Consider the following 20,254-nt stretch of genomic DNA (forward strand, 5'->3'; position numbering starts at 1 on the left):
ACCTAAAACGGTTTTAGAAACCAGTTGTTTGGAACTGTCCCAGTGGCCACCGCCAAGCGCAGCTCCCGCTCAGGTGACAGATCTGCAGCACTAGGACAGAGGCAACGCTGCCGCACGGGCACAGCCTTTAACTCCCTGGCTGGCACCAGCCCTTTGTAAACATGTCCCTTGCTTTGTCCATGCTAATTATTTAGGTTTTCTTATCGAGAACGCTCCCTTCAAGCACCATTCTTGCACTGAGCTCACCCGCAGTTTCCTGATCGACTCTTCATGAAGCAACAGTTTCAGCCTCGAGCAGCTGCGAAGGCCACGGCTGGCGCAAACCCTCGTCCTCATTTTGCTTTGAGATCCATTTGCGGGCACAGCTTCGACATCGTAGAGCTCCCCAGAGTGGAGCCGAGCTTCCATGCGAACTTTATGGATCAACGCTGCTATTTTGACCAGGATCTTGAAAGCCACTCTAGAAATCAGGTTTATGCACTTACTGTAACGAGTGGGTGCTCCAAATGTTTAATGGATTGAACTCCTCAGCGCTGATTAACGGAGGTCTGATAATGTAGCTGGGAGGGGGTGAGCCACCAAACCCAGTGCTCCCACGTGGGAATCTGGGTCTCTTTTCCCCTTTAGAAATACAGCTGTTGCTTTAAAGTTAGGCACTGATTATCTGCCAGCAGCCAGGCTGCAACACTAATTCACGAGATGCGTAAACTAGCACTGGACTGCCCTCATTTCGACCACATCTTAGAGCTTCTCTCTTCCCACCTTACCTGGCAGGGCTCCAGCAGAGCCAGGTTTAGGTCTGGTCTTGCTTTCTCATTGCTAACAATGCCCGTTTAATCTGGCGCTTCCTGGCAGGGTATCTCCAAGTGTTTACACTAATGATGTTCAGCTTTCATTAGTCACAAGGTGAAAGGACTGGCACCCTCATCCTTGAGGTTCACCCACGTAAGGTTTACACTCACAAAAGTGCAACCCCGTCTGCCTTGAAATCCCACGCTACAGCTGAAATGTTCTTCCAAAACGAAGGTCTAATTGCTAGAAGACAACAGCAGTGTCTCAGATATTGAGTTAGTTGTGATCTTCATTTATTCACCCATAAAACCAGAGCAGGTAAATTCTCCGCAGCACCTATGGGAGAACACACACAATAAAAACGTTTCAGCTGAGCTGGGGCTTTTGCTCATCACCCTTTACTTTTCTCAGCCGCTCTTTGCACAAGGACACACGTAACAACAACGCCGGGACTTTGCACCATTAGACCTCTCCAACTGAATCCTGTTTTTTTTCCCTTCTGCCAGCACCATCTGTTTCTACAAAGTAAACAGTGACTGTGGGCAGGTTAAACGCAAGGACAGGTTTTAAATGAGACTCCTCATTCTATACCACTTAAAAGGAGCACAAAGGAGCTTCGCCTACATTTTCCACTATTTTTTGTACCCCGGCATTCATAAAGCCAGCATTGATTCTGAAAATGTCACTACTAAGAACAGATATTATTTCATCGTGACTCTGCTACTCCCCTCAGCGTGTTTATAATGCACTCAAGAGAGCCTTTTCCTTTTTCCTCCCGTTCAATTCTTAATTTCAAGTACAGAATAAAAGTGAAGTGGGTGGAAAGCTATGTTTTCCCTTAAGTCATTACAACCAAAACACAAGTTTCTTCAATAGGAGACCATGATTTATTGGCAGTTGTTCTGAAACACGGATGACTGAATATAATAAAATTTGTAAAAAAAAACAGGAAAACAAACAAATCTCATCTTTAAATGCATCACTTGAAGGCATTGATTAAGGGGACACCATGTGCCGGCAGCTCCTGGTGCAACTGACGGAACAACATGGCACATTTGTTCCTTTCCTGGGTCTTGCCTAGGGTGTGGAACAGCCGGGCTTGGAAGTAGAGAACATCTCTGAGCTGCTCTTTGCAGTCCACTTTGGCAAAATAAGTCTTGGCTTCATTTAGGTTCAGGATAGCGGATTCCAAAGCTGTGGGAAAAAGGGGGACAGTCATATTTAAGATAATATCACAGTAACAGCTCCAAGCAATACAGCTCAATTCTAAGGAGCCCAATTATAAATTCCTCAGCTTTTCAAAACAATTTGTGTCTTAGCAACATGCTCTCCCAGCTAGGTTCTGTTGTTCAGCCTTTGCTGCAAAATACGCGTGTGCAAGTACGCAGATAAACAAGAGTCCATTATAAACACTGCAGCTGTTGAACAGCTAACTCCAAATTCATTTTGCTATCTGATAAACTAGGTAACACGCTCTGCCGTATCACTGAAACTCTTTTAACAGTGATGGTGTAGCAGGACTCCAGTATATACACTGGTTTGCACTTCTCAACTTCTGAGTACAGTTTCAGTGAGGAGAATTACTCTTCATACTACCTTCAATCTTCTTTTGTGGAGTGTAGGAAGCTGCAGAAGCCACCTGACATTTGGCCACCAAGAACATGGCACAGCCTTTGTCCAGGACAGCTCCATGGGCCAGGACAGGTTCTATGGCCATGTGCAGAATACTCAGGGCTTGTTCAGGAATGCCAAGGATCAGCTGAAAGAGAAATACTTGCTGGTCTAATACTGGAATCCACTGGTAAGAGCAGCTTCTTCTGAGAAGACCAACATAAGCCACATCTGTTTCTAATAACACAACGCACTACAGACAAGGATGTAAATTTTTTCTCCACAATCTTCTTTTAAATCAAAACTTATTAGTAGAAATGAGTTGCTCTCTGAAATGATGAGGCGTGGCTTCCCCACCGCAGTCAGTGCTGACAACCACGTCTCTGCCAGCTCAGAATAAGCCATACAACTGAACTCCACTACAAGCATTATTTTTAATTCAAACACGTGCCAAAGTGTGCTACTAGAAAGCCAAAACACTAGCATAAAAAATAACAACTGGAGAAATGAAGGCAGGGTCAATTTATGCTTGCCTGCTTAATTATATGCAATAACTACACATCTTAGTGATAGACATGAAACTCAACTTTTATTAACTTCCTCAACAGATTTTACATTTAGAATACACTTATTCAGAATCAATAATTTCATTCCAACAAGGTCGTGTTCTTAAATCTCACAGAAGTCAAACAGAATCCAGATCCCCAGAATAAATGCTGCCCTGTGAAAACACAAATCAGACATACCTGGGAGAAAGCCAAGTTCAGCACAGTTTCAGAAGCCAAGTACTGTAGACTATATTCTCGAGAGAGGGCAAGGGCCTGCAGCAGGACGGGCAATGCTATGGTATGACACGAAGATCTCCAGTAGAGCTCTGCTATTGACAGCAGCACACTAACCAAAACAGGGGGAAAGAATTACAAACATCTTCTTTTGATGAAAAATGTCCACTTGTTTCCCAGTTATTCCATCCATAATGATATTGATTTTATAACAAATTACATTACTGCATATGCAATAAACTTCAGTTACACCCTTAAGAGGAGATGCCACTGACATACAAAAGATTAAATAACACTGTAACTACTCTGAAGGTTAGCACAGAGGTGCAATTACACACATACATTTCTATTTCCTATTTATTTTGGATGCAGTGTTTCTTCTTCTGTAAGCCTTCGTGGAACTTTAATTTTACTACCTTTTAGTTTCCATAGTAAAGATGACTAGGTTTCAATTCCACAATGTTTTGAGGATTCCTCTATACCATGATTAATAAATGAAATTATTTTGTAATCTCCAAATCGTAGTAGGTAATCTGAAGACTAGTGAAGTCTGAACACAGACAAATTGAAATGGCTGATCTAATCACTGCAAAGTGGCTTTAATACTCTGAAAATGAAACATTCTTACCTAATCACCATCTCGGTGTTCTTGATTTTCTGGCAGTGGATCAGCAATTTCTGCAGAAGTTTGTGTGCCTCTGACATTTGATTTTGGGCTTTCAATACAATGGCTTTTCTGCCGTGGTAGAAAGAAAACATCACGGATTGTATTTTTATATTTTAGATACAATTCTGCTCTTTAGAACACTGTAAAATAGGTCTGTATTTTGTGACCTTTGTTTCTTGTAACTGCAGAATGGCATTCTGACAAAGCGTACACACGCTATACACGCTGGCAAGGGGAAAACCAGGTATCTCTGCTTCCAGTTGGACAACTCACAGGCAGAAAGGATCAAACTCATAAACCAGCTTTAGATAGAAACAGGGATTGCCAAAAACAAAGGCCAAACAGGCAGCAGAAGTGGGAGGGCGTGCAAGCTAGAACGCACAAGCAATTATTTGTAAGAAAAACAGGTAGGAGGTAAAGTAGGTACAATTGGCTTGAGCTACCAAGGATATGGAGCAACAGGGAAAGAGCGAGAACAGGGAAATGAGAAACCAATACATGGCAGTAGGGGATGTGTACAAACACCCTGAACCCAGGCACTGAGGCGAATATTTAAAGATCAGGGAAATCACAAACGGTCCAATCCAGAAGGACAAGCATCAGGTCCCACAGCTTGAACACTGATCTTTCAGCTGACTGGCATTGGCTGTGTTTTTAGGTGTTTTGCCTCATTGAAAACTAACAAGAAATTGCTTTTAACAGTTCAGCTGTTTTTCATACTCACCAAATAACAAGTTTTAACCCTACCTATTTCTAACATGTCATTTCCATTTAGAAACAAGAATCCATTAAGGTGAGAGAAAAATCATATTGTCCCATTTTGTAGATATAGAAACCAGGACACAGATAAAGACACTCAAGCTCAGCCTGGGCCCGAGATCCCTACCTATTTGATGTAAAATTCTGCTTTGTGCTTAGGTCTGAGTGCAGTTACCACGGCAGATTTTGAAGAAGTATTTTGTGTCCTCACAACAGATCTACAGCTCTAGAACAACACCAACTTCAGCAGTGCCACTCCAGTTCTTAAAATGTCCAGAGAATCAACTAGAAATTATTATTGCAGGACATACTCTAATGGATAAGCACTACAGGTTAGACAACATGACCGTAAGTAGCTCTGGAAAGGGAAGAATGTAAGCACATGTGACTGCCAGCAATGATTTTGTTGAATTTTTCATTATCTTCATGGGACAACGTACAGAGATTCATGGTTTCTTACCTGTATACGCCTTCAATGCTGTTAAGTGCTGTAATTCCTGCTACGAGAGAATCTGCTATATGGTATCTGCCATCATTCATTGCTCTCTCAAACTGTATCTTCTGATCAAACAGCATCCAGAGCTAAACAAAGAACATGCAGGAACAAGTTTTAGAAGCTGTGCCTGCTCACTTTCTAATCCCAAGTTAGAACTTACTTTTTATCTTCCCCCGTGGATATTTATGTCTAGACACAACTAACTCCACTGTCCAATTACTGGATTTACTAAATTACTGTTGTCAGTGGAAATGCTTAGGTCTGGGTTAATGTTTCAAAACCAAAGCTCACCTATTTGACTGCATTTTAAGTAAAAAAGCTCTTTTAAATCATTACTAATGCTTTGTAACAGTAGACTTGTTCTGTAGCAAAACGGACCAAACTATATTTAATGGAATCTTTAACACTTCAATGTAAATACTATCTTATAGACTCATGTGTTAATGTGTTTCCCAGAGTCACATAAAAACTGGCCTATTCTCTCAGTTATTTCTGAATTGTAACATATCAAAACAAGCAGCACTAATTAAACAGAATTTTGAAGCTCCAAATCAATGCAGAGCATTTAATTCCTATATGTGCTCATGAAGGAGATGTATATTCCTCTGTCAATGACACTTCTATTTAATCAGCTTTTTCTTAGGACACTCTGGTGAGATAAATGTCTCACCAGTCTTAAAACAACCGAGGCATCTCCTTCATGCCTTTGTAGAAAAGTTTATGCCACACAGCTTCCCGTGAGGTCATGAGCCAAGTGAAATTAGCAAACGTGGAGCCCAAGGCATACGGAGGAAAGAATTCAGATGCAATGGAATTCAGATCCTATTGTATAATAGTTACATAACTTACAGGCTCAATTATAAATATTCTACCTGTGCATGCTGACTGTTGGGAGGGAATCTTTCCTTTAGGTGTTTCAGTATTTCAGAAGCAGCTGCAAAGTATCCCTGTAACACAGAAACAGCATCCTGATTAACGTACGCTGGGGCAAGCACCACTCCCCTTGATTTCAACACAACCTTCATGGAAAGAACTTGCCAAGTAAAAACGCTGCATTTTCTTCGCCCCCAATGCAGACATGAAAGGCAGAACAAAACACGAGCCAAGTCTCGCACTCTGTCAGTAACACCCACACGTCCTCTCACCCAAATGCCATTTTGTGCAAGTATCCACAAACCTCACCTGCTCTGCGTGTAGCTCAGCCAGGTGACACAATACTACAGCAAAGGACTCTGTGTTATTCTGCTGGACGCCCACGTTCACAGCCTCCAGACTGTTCATGCTCAGCAAGGTTTGGGCTTGTTGAAGTGCCATGGTGCTTGTGCAAGAGAAACACCTTTTAGCTTTCAAGCAACAAACAATAATGATTTTTAATCTATGGTCTTGTTATGACAACAGTCTACATTTTCTTATAAGCCAGGGGCCTGCAGGAGAATCAAAACTTGTACAACAACTGCTGTCCAGGAACTCTGGACTATGCAGGCACATCAAGTACTACATACAGAAAGCTGCACACAGTCTAAGCACAGAGATGCTGAAGATGGGGGCACAGGAACAATTTATGCACTCTTTGCCACTACTAAATGGAAACTCAATCTCTTCTCCAATATGAATTTTAAAGGAACACAAGAGAATGGAAATAATTGCAGTCAGCCTGTAGTGAATCACAGTCTGATTGCTTTATTTTAGTGCACTGGAGAGACACAGTCACTTGTTACACCTATATAAATAACTCAAAATGCATTATGTGCGAACAAGTACAGTGAGCTAACGCAAGAGTTCAAAAGAAACAAAGTACCTGCGGCCATATAATCTCCAAATGGCAGCCTTCTGTGCTATACTAATATCAATAAGCTCTGACAAGCTGTGTTTCCAGTGCAACAGATCAGAGTCTTTTAAGGCATCCATTAGTTTGTTGGCAGCCTTTCCTGCAAAAGCTCTTTGCTGAACCAAGGACTGTATTCCCAGGGAAGCAAGGTACTGGGAAGAAGAAAAAAATACCAAGAGCATTGAAAGACAATAGAGTACGCTACGCTTGCAAATCACACCAGAGCAAGAGTTCAAAACTAAGAAAAAAATCCCAAAGAAAAAGAGGTGACGTTATTCAGCACAGACAAAGGAACATTGCTCCATGCATTTCTTTAAATACCCACTTATGCACACCCACACATATGTGAATGCCATTTTGTTAGATGTGAAAGGTAATTTCCACTCCCCCACACAGAAGGCTTAAAGAGGATGACAGGACTTGTACCTGGATTTCTCCAGTGATGAAACAGTTGTGAAAACAGAGAGCCTTCCCTCCCCTTCCCCACCAAGCAGCCATGTCTGCTCTCATCTCCCAACATCAGCAGTTTAGTTCCTTTCAGAAAATTCTCTTAACAAAGAGATTGCAGGTTTTGGGGAAGACAGAACTAAACATTAACAGCCAAAGGATTCAGGGCACAAAAGTATCTAAGGTGAGGGCTGCCTTGCAAGATTTCACAGCTGGGACAGAGCTGTACAAGTAAACACGTGTTCAAAGCCCTGCCAGAGGCATCAGCACCAAGTTTCAGGGAAGGAGGAGGCATAAGAACCTCCCTTGAGCGCCAGCAGATTGCGCTATGGGCCTAAGGACAAAATGGTGCATGGGGCCAGGCTAGTAGCCACAGAGGGTTCTTCTGCCTGAAAAACACACAAGTAAGAAGGAAAACCAGTCAGCCCTGCAATAATGCACCAGCATTAAAGCAACTGAACTCTGGTTTGTTAGTATGAAGAGTAAAAATAATAGGAACAGCTAGATTTTGGAGTGTTAAAATAGATTTGTTTAAATTCATTTACATATTTTGAACAGACCAGCCACAAACCCCAAAACCCTACTGTGCACACTCCCCTCACCACTTGTGTTTGTCCTAGAATAAAGGTAAATGAAATGGACTTACCGGCAAACCAAAATGTAAAGATTTGTTTACAGAGTGCTCCAGCAGAACACAGCTATCGAATATCTTCTGCTCCAAGATGTACAACCAGCTCTAGCAAGGGGAAAGGTTAAAATCTCATTGCAAATAGCTAACGGCTGCAGCACTTTTAACTTCTCTTCCATTTTGCACAGAGCACAAAAACTCACTGGAAATAAAAACCATTCTTCAGAATTAATATGATACCAAGGAAACTTCTATTAAACGCTGCACAGCGAAATATATCACAAGTGCAGCTAGGCTGGGACACTGGCTTGACAGCAGTCAGTGCTGGAGGTTCAGAATAATGCACAGAAACCCAATTATACAGTTCACTCTGTAAAGCAGTATCTCAGGAGTTTGATACCATTGATGCCAATTCATTATAACAATAATATTCATTACAGAACAAAATACAGAGGAATCAAAGTCTTTCCTTCCTCCTTTTTGTCTGCTCAAAAGGAGGCTGATTACTCCTTGAGAATCCAACAGACAGTACAGAGGAAGTTTATGAAACACTTTGTGTCTTTAAAACACTTTGAGCTTAGTACCGAGATCTTAGTGCTCTGGGATCACAACTCCTGTTTAAGAAAGTAATCCTGAGTTGCAACAAAACCATCCCATGGTCTCCCTACAGTTTCTTGCTCTGGGTGACCCATCTGCCAGAAGCAATGTCACCCCACTGTTGAACAGTCACATTTAAATTACCGATGCATTTGATGAGGTACTACTGTAAGAGTAGTTCTGCAACAGTTCACTGAGCAAAGGCTCAGATAACACAGACAAAGATGACTTAACCTCCATTTCAACACAGCTCTCACCAGGCAGTGCTGCAAGCAGACATGGTCGTTAGACTCCTGTGCAATTCGGATCGCTTCCTGAAGTGCAAGTTCAGCCTGTTGGCTATCAGCAAACAAAAAGGGAGAACATATTAGTACTCCCACAGTGCTTAAAATACAGCATTATGATACAGAGGAATATTGATCTAAATTATGCATATTGCACTCAGAAGATAACTCTGATTTAACAGACTGCTGAGAAAGCCTGTATTTTCCTCCTAACACTTCAGCAATATGTTCTAGTCTTGAGGATAATAAGCAAGATGGCATCTGCAAGCCACTACAAAAATGCAACTGTAACCCCTAAGAGGGCTTTCAACCCCTGTACATGCCAGTGTGCCCAGTTATTGTCTGAACAGAGGCAACGTCAAGTATTTGCCTGTGTAGAAAATGTTGTTGCTCTCAGTTTTGCAGATGTCCTTCCCATCTCCAGTCCTTTTACATGATGCATCCAGGCAGCAGTCAATAAGTGCAAACCATACACGGAGGTGGGTAAGCCAGCTTTATCAGTAAAATAACACCCACCCCTATGGCATTTTTAAATTAAAAAAAGCTCACATGGCCTTTTTTTTTTTATTATTATTCTTTTTCCAGATCATCAGCTCTATGTTGATTTGAATGTTAACAGAAAACCAAACACACTTTCTGGAGAATATAGCTGAAAATAGGCATTCGTGTCCACTGACCTTTCTGAGGTCACAGAAATGTAGCAATTGAGAACTTAAATACCTAGGAAACAGTTGCAACTGGACACAGACAAACGTCAACTCTTACCCTGTTGTAGATGGCTCAGTTATTATGGAAACCAAATAAATGTCAAAATAAAACCAAAACAAAACAAATCAAGATTCCAAGAAATTTCCAACCCAACACAACTACAGCTGTTATCAAATTAGAGAAAGCCCCTTAAACAGAAACAAAAGGTCTACCTATCAGCACTGATGAGTTGCAACAAGGTGAATTTTAGTTGTGTGGTACAATATATTAACTTACTAGTGGCCAAACCGACAGTGCAGTGCAGCTAGATTCAGAGCAGCGTATCTCAGACTCCGCCCGTAACCTTCATCCCCGTTGCTTTTGCTTTCTGCTCCAGTGAGAATTAAACGGTCAAAATAATGAAGGAGGCTGTGTGTTGAACTGAAGACATCTTGCACTCTGAGACTATTTAAGTAGCTTAAATAATGCTAAAAATTGAAACAAAATCAGCTTTAACTACACAGTACTATTAAAACAAAGGTTTTGTTTGTAATTACTATGTATCTTCTTACTGAGAAAGGTTGCCTAGCAAGTGCAACTGTGAAATACCATATGGCCAGAAAAGCTCTTGATCAGAATTTGCAGCAATCCTGATACTACCTGTGCAGAATTTCCATAAATCTTGGATAAAATTGGTTGTTTTCCCTAACAGGATCTTCCAAATGGTGTCACATAGGCCAAGATCTGGCTGTCAGAATTATCCCACCCAGTCTGAGACCTCTACGTAGATCGAATCCCTGTATTTATGTGCTAAGTGAGAGTGGGAATGAAGGCATGACTCCCACTGTGTCTGCACTCAGGAAGATACTCAGAAGCATGAACACTGCTTCCAAATGCCGTGCAGGTAAAAAGGGTATGCTAAAACTCTGTATTTTCTTCTTGTCATTGAGATCTGGGCAGGACAACCCTTTATGTCAGACAAACAGAACACTGGAGAGGACTTCTGGAGTTGTCAAGTCCAGCCCCTGCTATGGCAGCCCTTTCAAGGATATGTCTCCCAACAGGAGCAAGGAAAATCCTGTCTGCTCAGCCCAGGGCTATTGGGAGGAAGAGTTAGAAAGCAAGGCAGGACAGAGTTGACTGGAAATTCATGGACCTTGCTCAGGAATAAGTTGCCTAGGAACAATGCAAATGCTCGCAGCACAGGTCTGGAACTGACTCTCAGTGGGGATTGTCTATTGCTTTCAGTATAAATTGCTATTAAGCACCAGCAGTAAAGTGAGTATCAGTAAGCAAAATCAACAGATATTGCACTTAATAGTGATTTTTAAATAACGGAAGTATGAGGCCTGAAATTTCTTAGAAAAACATGTGTAAAAGGAAATAAGTTTTAGATTTAGTTCAACAAGAATGCACTCACATAGTCCCACCAAAATTAAGAGGATTGTACCTGTGCATAAAGCTAGACACGTGGTGAAGTACTTAGCTTCATTAAGGTTTCTGTACCTTCAGGAGTTTCTGTCTGAATTACTAAACATTTACATGCAACTTGCTCACATTTTTATCATCTGCTTCTATTTCAATATAGAATAAATTACTCCCAAATAATCCCATCCTAGAGATAAGAAATCCCTTTACAACCATTTTGGATGAAGAAAAAGACACTTACTGCTTCAGCAAAGTCTGGATTAAATTTTAACAAGTTGTTCAACTCCTTTTGTAAAGATGCTGGAGTAAGAGCCTTTGTTTCATCATTCTTTAATAAAGAAGCCTGGAATAAAAATTGAAAAGTAAAAGTAAGATAAGTAACTCAATCTGAAGGGTTACAAATGTATTTTGATACATGCTTGTCAGTTTGTTATCTGCTTGAAGAGAGCATTAAAGATTTTGTAACAGCTCTACTATGACGCTGAAACATCAATGGCAGTTTTATTCTATACTGTATTATAGCATTCACTTTCCAGAGATCAGAGAGACCAAGTAAAATAAAAGCTTATTCAAAGGACTGGTTAAAGGTACTTAAAGAATTCTGTTTAAGTTTCCCTTTGAAGAACTAATACAATGGATTGCTCACCAGAATTACACGTGTCTCCTCACAAAAAAATTTAGGAAACTAGATAAAAATAAATCCATAGTTTGCTTCAGCAAATTAATAAAAAATTACAATAATCTAGTTACTAGAATAAGCATTACTGAATAATAAAAAGACTTCAAATTTCAGAACCCTCCTAAACATCCCGTCTCCTCCATAATACTCTAATTAGAAGGAAAATAAAAATTATACACACTGGTAACAGATACTCTACGTAAAACACACCAGCTAAAAACCACGGCATAACAGAACGTCCCTGCAGTTCAAACCCACACCTTGCCCTAGATCACTGCAGCCTGTCTTGTCTTCTCATTCAACCCAATTTCTAACTGTGCTCCTGGGTATGGGGTTCCCTGTTCTGCATGCGTGTAGGGAGGCTGCAGTGCCAGCAACTGGAGCTGGATCACACGGCTCTGGGTGCCAGTGGTGGCAGTAAACTGGAGTGGGGACCACAGGTCATGGAGGCCTGTGTGTCTGTGGTGCCAGCAGCTGGAGCAAGCAACAATAGGCATGTCAGTGGGTGACCACTGGTCAACATCAAGCCGGACTAGGCAGAAAGTAGGATAAGCAGCTTGAGAACCAAGTACTGAAACAGCCATAAGACTGGGCCAGATACGTTTCTCTGCACGAGACAACCGGAGGAAGTCCAGGCCAACCAGGAGGTCCCAAGCCAAGTGATGGAGAGACTGTGGGGCCTTTGGGTCAACCAAGAGACGCATTTGTACACATGTCCTGTCTTTCTGCTGGAGGCAACTGGAGACAAGACAAGCCAGGGGCCAGTTACTTGATAAACTGAGTGTATAAGCCCAGTTACTGGTGGAATCAAGACAGAGAGAGAGATAATGCACGTGAGAGCATCCAAGTGTATATATTTCACACTAATGGACCTTCATCCTCATGAGCCAGAGAGGGGAACAGGGTAACAGACAGCATACTCAGCCTCACCACTGGTCGCACCAGGGGTAATGGAGCTGCAGGAGCCTTGCCATGATCAGGCTACCAGATTCAACAACCCCTAACAGTAAAGATCCTAATGGGACTGAGAAGTTACTTTGAACTTATACTACATAATGTTTCATATACATTGTAAATGTATTTCATTTTTTTAGTGAGCTATTATGAGCATGCAGCACATTTACTGACATTTGTGCTCACGTGTATTTCTGCTCCATTTTGTATTTACCAGCAGGAATAATCAACAAAACAGCACATTTAGCAGACATCAAATCTGAGGTGAGCAGTCATAACAGAAGAGACCTTCTCAGAATCAAATAACATCATATGGTGTACATGCCTAGGTAAAACACTTCTAGCCCCAAGTGCTCCTACTGAGCAACGGCATGCAAAATATCAACAAATCTTTAACAGATCTAAGAAAACATCATGTCTGACACTGTGGATAAAATTGAAGGTGAAATTCATGTTATGCATCATTTACCCAACTTTATTCAGAATTAACATACCTGTTGAGAAAGAAAATACTCTGCCTGTTTCTGGGAAAGAGGCCCACTGCAAGATATCTCTTCTTCCCTGATAAGAAGCACTCTGGTTAGAAACAAGGGCAATGAAATAGAACACAAGGAAATAATTTTATCAGACACTCCACACTTTTGCTCTATAAAGTTTTATATTAGAGCTCAACAGCATGAAAGGAAACTAAAAGGAGAAAACTTAATAAAGAATAAAATCTACTACATCAAAGTCAGCAATCCAAATGATTCCACACAGTTTAGTTGTAATCTTCAACCTGCAGAGACCGTGGTCAACATGAATATTACCCTAAATACATGTGAAAACCCAAAGAAAAACAGCAGACAGAGGATTTGGGGTTGACATATTCAAATGGCTTTGCTCTGTTTTTCCTTTCTTCTGAAGACAGTCACCATGAAATGAAGTTGCTCTTTGGCCACACACATCACTCCAGAAAACAGCTGTTCTGCAAGAGCAGATAGAAGCATATTCCATGGAAAGATATCAACTACAGAGTACAGCCAGACTCCACAAGCTGTTGACTGACTCATGCTGTAGCAGAGCATCCCCAAGCACAAGTTTATACAGACAGTTTAAAATGTACATTTTAAATATACGGATACACAAAATGCTTTTGGGATTATTCTTACAGTGGAGCGCTTCTTTAGCAAGTGAAAAGTCTCAATACTTGCTTCTCATTTTTTTATATAAAAAATAAATGTGAGTTCTTTGGAGAAGGGTGAAATGGGAAACCAAAAACATTAAGCTTAACTTTTCCTTAGCGAGCAATCTTTCCTTGCTGGAAGTGACCTCTCCAACAGCTTTAGCACATCACACACTAGCACAGCTGAAGTCATTCAGCAGTGGGCTGTACACAAGGGAACTGTGGGCAGCATCTGGCCTTCAGCTTGCAATTCCCTAAGTGAGCAGGAGAACGGGGTACCGCCATCTTCTACCAGACGCTGAGCAGAACTGTTGCCATTTACTAGTGTTACCACATGGTGGCACCAAGGAAACGGAGAGGCCACCCAGCTCTGTCAGCGTGACTGAGCGCTCAAAAAATACAGGATTACAGTACACTACATCCCAATATCACAGCTGTTAGTGACAGGACACGCACAGGGTGTAGACAAGCACTCATGGAGTTTGGAAGGTTTAACAGGAGTAGCATCTTCAGCTGAAGCTTACTCTGATGTGTACAGAGGTAATCTGAAATAAGACTAATTCTTAGTAGGAAAGACTTTAATATTAATATATCACCTTAAAGGTACATCAAGTTCTTCTTTCTCCATTTTCCCCTCCAGTTCCTCCGTATTCATCAGCTCCATATCACTCTCCTCAATTTCGTTTTTTTTTCTCATCGTTCTGGAAGTACTGCTGAAGTGCAGTGTAAAGTTTATAGACCTGACTAAAAGAAAGTTTATTGTATGCCAAGATCATATGGCGCAGAAACAGACCTGCAAAGGAAAACATCTGTTATGACAACCGCCTGTAAGGTTGCTGCTTCAGAGAGGACACCAGGAATCATAATAACCAGAAGCTTAAATCACATTATTGATTTCATTTAAGTGTCTCATCGCAGCCTACCAATTGGTAAAACTCAGTTTTGCAGGGTGTAAATCTGGTATTAGTTTAGTGGCAAATCTCACAGACTATCTAATCGCAGAAAAATTGTTAAGATCAGAAAGAGCTGCACGATATGCAAAATTATTGGTTAATACAAAATATCTGAGCAAGAGAAAAATCATACCATGCAATCTTTACTCCTCCCCAAAAAGAAAAACACAGCTGTATCCTGAGTGAATTACATAAATACCAGGTATCACATCAAATATAGCTTATGGACAATAATTAGTTACCTACTACACTTGTTTTATGAACTTCTGGCTCTGTCCCTGTAAACGAATCTGAAAGGTCATCAAAAAATTGTTCCATATCTTTCAGTTCTCCTTCTGCCATAAGTTTTAACCTAAACAGGGAAAGAAAACCACATTTTTTTAGGGTACTAATATCATGCATCAAATAAAATATTCTTCTATTTCAGGTATAGATGAGTAAACACAAACAGAACCAAGTGGTAGCTAATTCATTATGCCCAGAAGGTTTTTATACTCATGAGGCAAACAGAAACATATTAAATGTTAATAATCACAGAATTACAGAATCAATCAGGTTGGAAGAGACCTCTGGGATCATCGAGTCCAACCATTGCCCTTACTTCTTCTAACAAAACAATTAGCAACCAAAAAAAAGACTCTTTTTTAAAGCTCCTGCTGTTTAGTGAGCCAGCTAATGTCAAAACAGATCTTTTGTATTACAAACTTTAAAAGAGATGGCTTCAACGTTTGGTTTGTGTGCCTGTCAGAACGTATTTATGAGAACTAAGAAAACCATAGAAGAACATCTTTGCTCCAAACATATGACTTTTTTAACTCTATATTTACACATTTCATAGCATTTCTTCATGGATATCAGAGCAGATATAGGCAATACAGAGCACGCTTCACAATCTTTCACAGAATTATGGGTTGTAGCAGCAGCGTTTTCACGTTTCCAGGACAAAACACAGAATCTACAAGAGGGAAGGGATTAACTGAGCAATACAGGCAGCTCCTCAGCCTCCCGCTGCAGGGGAGCCTGGCTCGCTGCGACTTCGTGCCTCCCGCCACGAGGAGCCCGCAGAGGAGCCGCTGCCCGGTCCCCAGCAGCTCATCCCCCGACCGCAGGGATCCGGTTTAAGGGTTTCCCGAGGGCGGGCGGGGAGGGGAGGCGCGGCCCCGGTGCCCACCTGATGTGCACGGAGCTGGCCAGCTGCGGGCAGGACTCCTCGATGGCCTTGCGCAGTCGCGACAGCGGCATGTCAGGGCCCTGGGGAGGAGAGCGACATGTCGCGACAGACCACAACGCAGGCGGCCCATGGGGGTTGCCCTCCCACCCGCTCAGGGCCAAGCCCAGGCCCGTCCCCGACCTGCAGCAGCGGCAGCAGCAGCTGGTTGAGCCGCCGCCGCTCCAGCAGGCCGAGCTGCGCGCCGGCGCGGCCCAGCTCGCTCAGGAGCACCAGCAGCGCCATCTTGTAGGGGGTGACCCAGTCCTTGATGCCGAAGACGTTGGCGTGCACCACGCCGTTCGTCATCATCGGGTTGAAGTACAGGCTCTCGTGCACGCTCGCCATGGCGGCACCCGGCCGCCCGCCGGCCGCCCCGTCGCCCGGGAAACCGGCCCCGCCCGCCGGCCAATCGCCGCCGCCGCCTCTGTCACGCGGGTCGCGCCGAGACCAATCAGAGGCGGAGCTGTGCGCCTCCACCGAGGGGCCGACTGGCGGGCCGGGCCCAGGAGAGACGTTCCGGGGAGAGAAGGGTCCGCGCGGGGCTGCCCGGAGGGCACCGGGCGGGCGGCGGGGGCGCCGCGCAGGGCGGGCGGGCGCGCTGCATGGCGCGGGGCCGCCTCCGAGCTGCCGCAGCCGTTCAGCCAGGCAGTGGCGAGCCATGGCCAGCGGCCGTGTGGGCTGGCCACAGCCTGTTATCACCCAGCGGGCAGTCACGTCTCCTCCATTGACGCAGGCCTCCATGCTGCTCCTTCCACAGCCCGAGTGGCCTGTGGGGACTGCGGCCAGTGGCTTGGTGTGGCCAGCACCCGAACCGTGACCCTGCGAGGTCTTGGGGATCCTCACGGCCCTTTGTGGATGTGCCGCAGCCCTCTGAGAAAGGCATGACCGCCACCAGCGTTGTCCCAGGCATGGTCAGCCCCATGGGTCCCACTGAGCTGGGGAGCCTGAGGCGCAGCAGCTCGGCGAGGACACGGCAGTTCTCCACAGCCAGCCACGGAAGAGGCCAGGACGGGATCCGCTGGGCCGTACGGGGAGACTGATCCACTCTCTGCTGCGAGCGTTTCCTTGGTGCAGCCGGAGACCACCACGGAGTGAATTCGCTCCTGTCAGATTGGATTTCTTGCAAATTAGTTGTGATGCAATAAAGATATTTCCATGCATAAGTCTTTATTTTCTCAATAATTTGCTAAACTACTTCATTAAGGCGCGATGTTCCCAAAGAAAATACTCCAATTATTATAATAGTTCTCATTTTTGTAAGCGAGAGCAAAACAAAACTCAAATGTTGTTATACATCTGCATGTCCCCCGGGGATTTCAGTTGAGTTCCTCCTGATTCATGCCTGGGGGTGGTGAGAGGAGGAGGAGGCGAATCGAGCGTGGAGTAATTTTCTAGAATACATTTACATTTAAGAAACTTAATGTTGTAGTTAGTTGTTGCTGGCATAATTAATGATAGCTTCCTAGACCTCAATGAACTAAATACGCATTGAACTGTATCTGAATATAAAACTCAGGAAATAACTCCAGCTATTATGTTATAAAAGTCAATTTACTGACATTTCCTGAAAATAAAGTATGACGGCTTGGGCGGAAACACTGAAACGATGGAGTGGCTTGGTGGGGAGGGGCGGGAGATGAGATAAAGGCCAGCGGCAGCCAGCGTGTGCAGAACTTGGAGGAAAAAGGAAACGACACACATCTGGTCCTGACGTTTCTGTGTAACGCTCTGAAGCCAGCGTGCGAACGCTGCTGACAGTCCTTCCGCGGGCGGTGCAGAGAACATTTAGAACCTGCTTTTTAAGCATATTTAAACGACCTCACACGGCTAAAAACCAGCCCTCCAAATAAGCAGCAAGAGATGATTTTGGTCGTGTTAAACTCAAGATTAGGTAACACAACTGAAAAAGTGATCTTTTATCTTCCCTAAAATAGGCTGACGGCTCTAAGTAACGTGCCTGAGCTCACGAAGCATGAAAAGGCCGCTGTCGGGGTGTGGGGATCCTCGCGTTTTCGTGCAACGCTGAATCTGTCAAGCAAAGCCTCTGTAGTCTGAAAACTTCTGAAAAGGTTAATTCCAAAGTACTGTGTGTCTCTGGTATGAAAAGTGAATGCTATAATGATTCTTCCCACAGGTATTAATATCCAATCTGAAATTCCCAAATGAAGCCCAGTGATTAACTTTTTGAACTTTACTGTAAAATTGTGACACGAAAACCAGCTGACTATTCCTGGTAAGAATCACTTCTCTACCTCGCTCTCTCGTGATATGTAAAACCTTGGGGGATTACTGAGCTGCAGCGAGTCATCGTCACTTCTTATTTCATGGCAGAAGTAAATGGGACGTCTAGCATTAATAGATCTAAATCTTTTAATGCTGCTTTGGCACAATCCAGAAGGCTCAAGTGAGGGCAAGTATTTATTAATAGAACCTCTGCAAATGCTACTTCTCAGCCACAGAGTAGCCGGCGGAGTTAAAGCTCCCCGTTTAAAAACAATCTACGTGGTTACAATTGGGACACGCTAATGCATTAGAAGTGATCTCAGATCACATGGTACCGGGTATGATTCATCAAGATCTGCCCAAATTAAGGCAGGAGCAGCAGCTGCCAGCACAGTCACCAGATCTCAGCTCTGTCAGGCCCACGTTACTCCCTAAAACATCTGTGTTGGGGAGGATTTCTTGTTGGCAAGTCTTTAACAGAGCTAAAGGAAAAAATCGTAGGTTTTGCTCAGTTTGGCTCATCTGTGGGACAGAGTTTTTACTCCCCTTGCAGCGACTGCATGAGGAGCTCTCAGGTTTTAATGTAAGATTATTAACAAAAAAAAATCTGTGTATAATTTGGTACTTCAGGGACGACTCTCTAAATTGACAGAATTTAGGTGACACGGAAGTTTTTGAAAACCAAACTGTACTGATATTTCTTAAGGTGTCTTAAAGCAATCTCTTGCATGAGAAATGTGGGAAATGTGCCATTGCTTGTTCCAACATTGTATTCACAAGGCGTTGCTACTATCTTTTCAGTTGCTTTGACTAAAATTGCAAGCTATTCTTTGGGGAAAAAAAAAGGATATTTTTATTAAATGATGTGTAAAAGTTAATAGCATATCCAAAGCTTGTCGAGGAGCATAAGCTCTTCCAAAAAGAGATGGTCTTACTTTCAATGGTGTCAGTGCAAATCCAGAAGTTGAACTGCACGACGTGTCTGCTCTTGATGCTAAAGCTGCCACGACGGCGCCATTCTCGTGGCAATTATGTACCGATTTTTTTTGAAACTCAGTTCTTGTATCTGACTTGCTCCAAAAATAGATCCAGCCTGCAGGAATTATTAAAGATTGCATGCAACCTTTTGTACGGGTAAGTTTGATTTGCGGTCAGAATTTATTTTCAGCTGCTTTTGTCTGTTCCTCTTTTTGGCAAAGGCCTCCTTTGTTCTTGGCCCCGTGTGCTCTTACATAAAGCTTTCCTGAAGACTTGGTTGGGTTTGTATTGTTGGGGTTTCTTTAATATAATATTCTGGTTCAAAGGTTTCCGTTCTTACAACCTATGATTATTATTTTATATATATATATCCCATTCATAGCACAGAGAAAAAAATCGCATCTAGAAGCTAGCTGGAACTGGATTTTTAAATAATAAACCTTCTTTACTGTTATTTAAAGATTATTACCAAAGGGCTTGGTGGAATAATCAGCTCTCTGGCCTTTTGGCTACAGAACCGAGGCTTTTAATTCTCTCTGTGACAAAGCCCTGCCTGTACGCAGAGGTGCCCAAGCACCAGGACCCCGGGGCCTGGCAGGTTCACCCCCAGCCCTGTGCCAGCCCCGAGGCCTGGGCGGCTGACGGCCACCTCCGTTACCCCGGGGCGCGCACCTCCTTAAATACACAGGAAACAAACAACCCAACCCAAAACCATGAGGTAAAAGTTCTCTCTTGTTTCAGTGACATCATCATTTACGCACTTAGAGCTGTCAGCGGCCCCTTCGTTCCGCGTTTCAGGGGGATTTCCGCGCGCCCCCCCCCCCTCAGCGCCCGCGGAACCTCCGCCCCCGCCTACTCACAGCCGCTTCCTCTCCTCCCATTGGCTCCGCCCGCCAATCGGCGGCGGGACAGCCAATGGCGTGCGGCGCACGGCGGGAAGGCCCGCCCTCCGTGAGGCGGCCCGCCGGAGCGCCGCGCAGGGCGGGGGCCCGCTCGGGGCGGGGGGGGGCGGTCGGCGCCCGGTTGAGGCGGCGGCGGACGGCGCTGGAGGGCGAGTGGCGGCGGTGAAGCGGCCATGAAGGTGCG

At 43.6% G+C, this 20,254-nt stretch overlaps 2 protein-coding genes across 3 annotated transcripts in view; one reads left to right on the forward strand and one right to left on the reverse strand.

Moving 5' to 3' along the window:
* RNF34 (ring finger protein 34) overlaps positions 1–20,254 on the forward strand; it is a 39,510-nt gene that overhangs the window by 9,677 nt on the left and 9,579 nt on the right. The window contains exon 1 of one of the 2 annotated variants that reach the window (XM_068412442.1): positions 20,160–20,249. The exons of the other annotated variant lie outside the window; for it this stretch is intronic. Within the exon in view, the coding sequence (XP_068268543.1) occupies positions 20,244–20,249 (6 nt within the window). The 5' untranslated portion in view covers positions 20,160–20,243. Of the gene's footprint in view, positions 1–20,159; positions 20,250–20,254 lie in introns of those variants that run through there. 2 annotated transcript variants of the gene reach the window in all.
* On the reverse strand, positions 1,657–16,337 carry ANAPC5 (anaphase promoting complex subunit 5). The gene is given in 18 exon segments (XM_068412712.1): positions 1,657–1,986; positions 2,389–2,551; positions 3,150–3,297; positions 3,814–3,921; positions 5,072–5,193; positions 5,980–6,054; positions 6,290–6,425; positions 6,906–7,087; positions 8,029–8,118; positions 8,865–8,946; positions 9,876–10,066; positions 11,248–11,349; positions 13,134–13,200; positions 14,401–14,486; positions 14,488–14,597; positions 15,000–15,109; positions 15,929–16,008; positions 16,109–16,337. Coding segments are annotated over 18 exon segments (2,271 nt in total). The 5' UTR covers positions 16,313–16,337; the 3' UTR covers positions 1,657–1,771.

Source organism: Nyctibius grandis, chromosome 14 (assembly GCF_013368605.1).
Source record: "Nyctibius grandis isolate bNycGra1 chromosome 14, bNycGra1.pri, whole genome shotgun sequence".
Classification (NCBI taxonomy): Eukaryota; Metazoa; Chordata; class Aves; order Nyctibiiformes; family Nyctibiidae; genus Nyctibius; species Nyctibius grandis.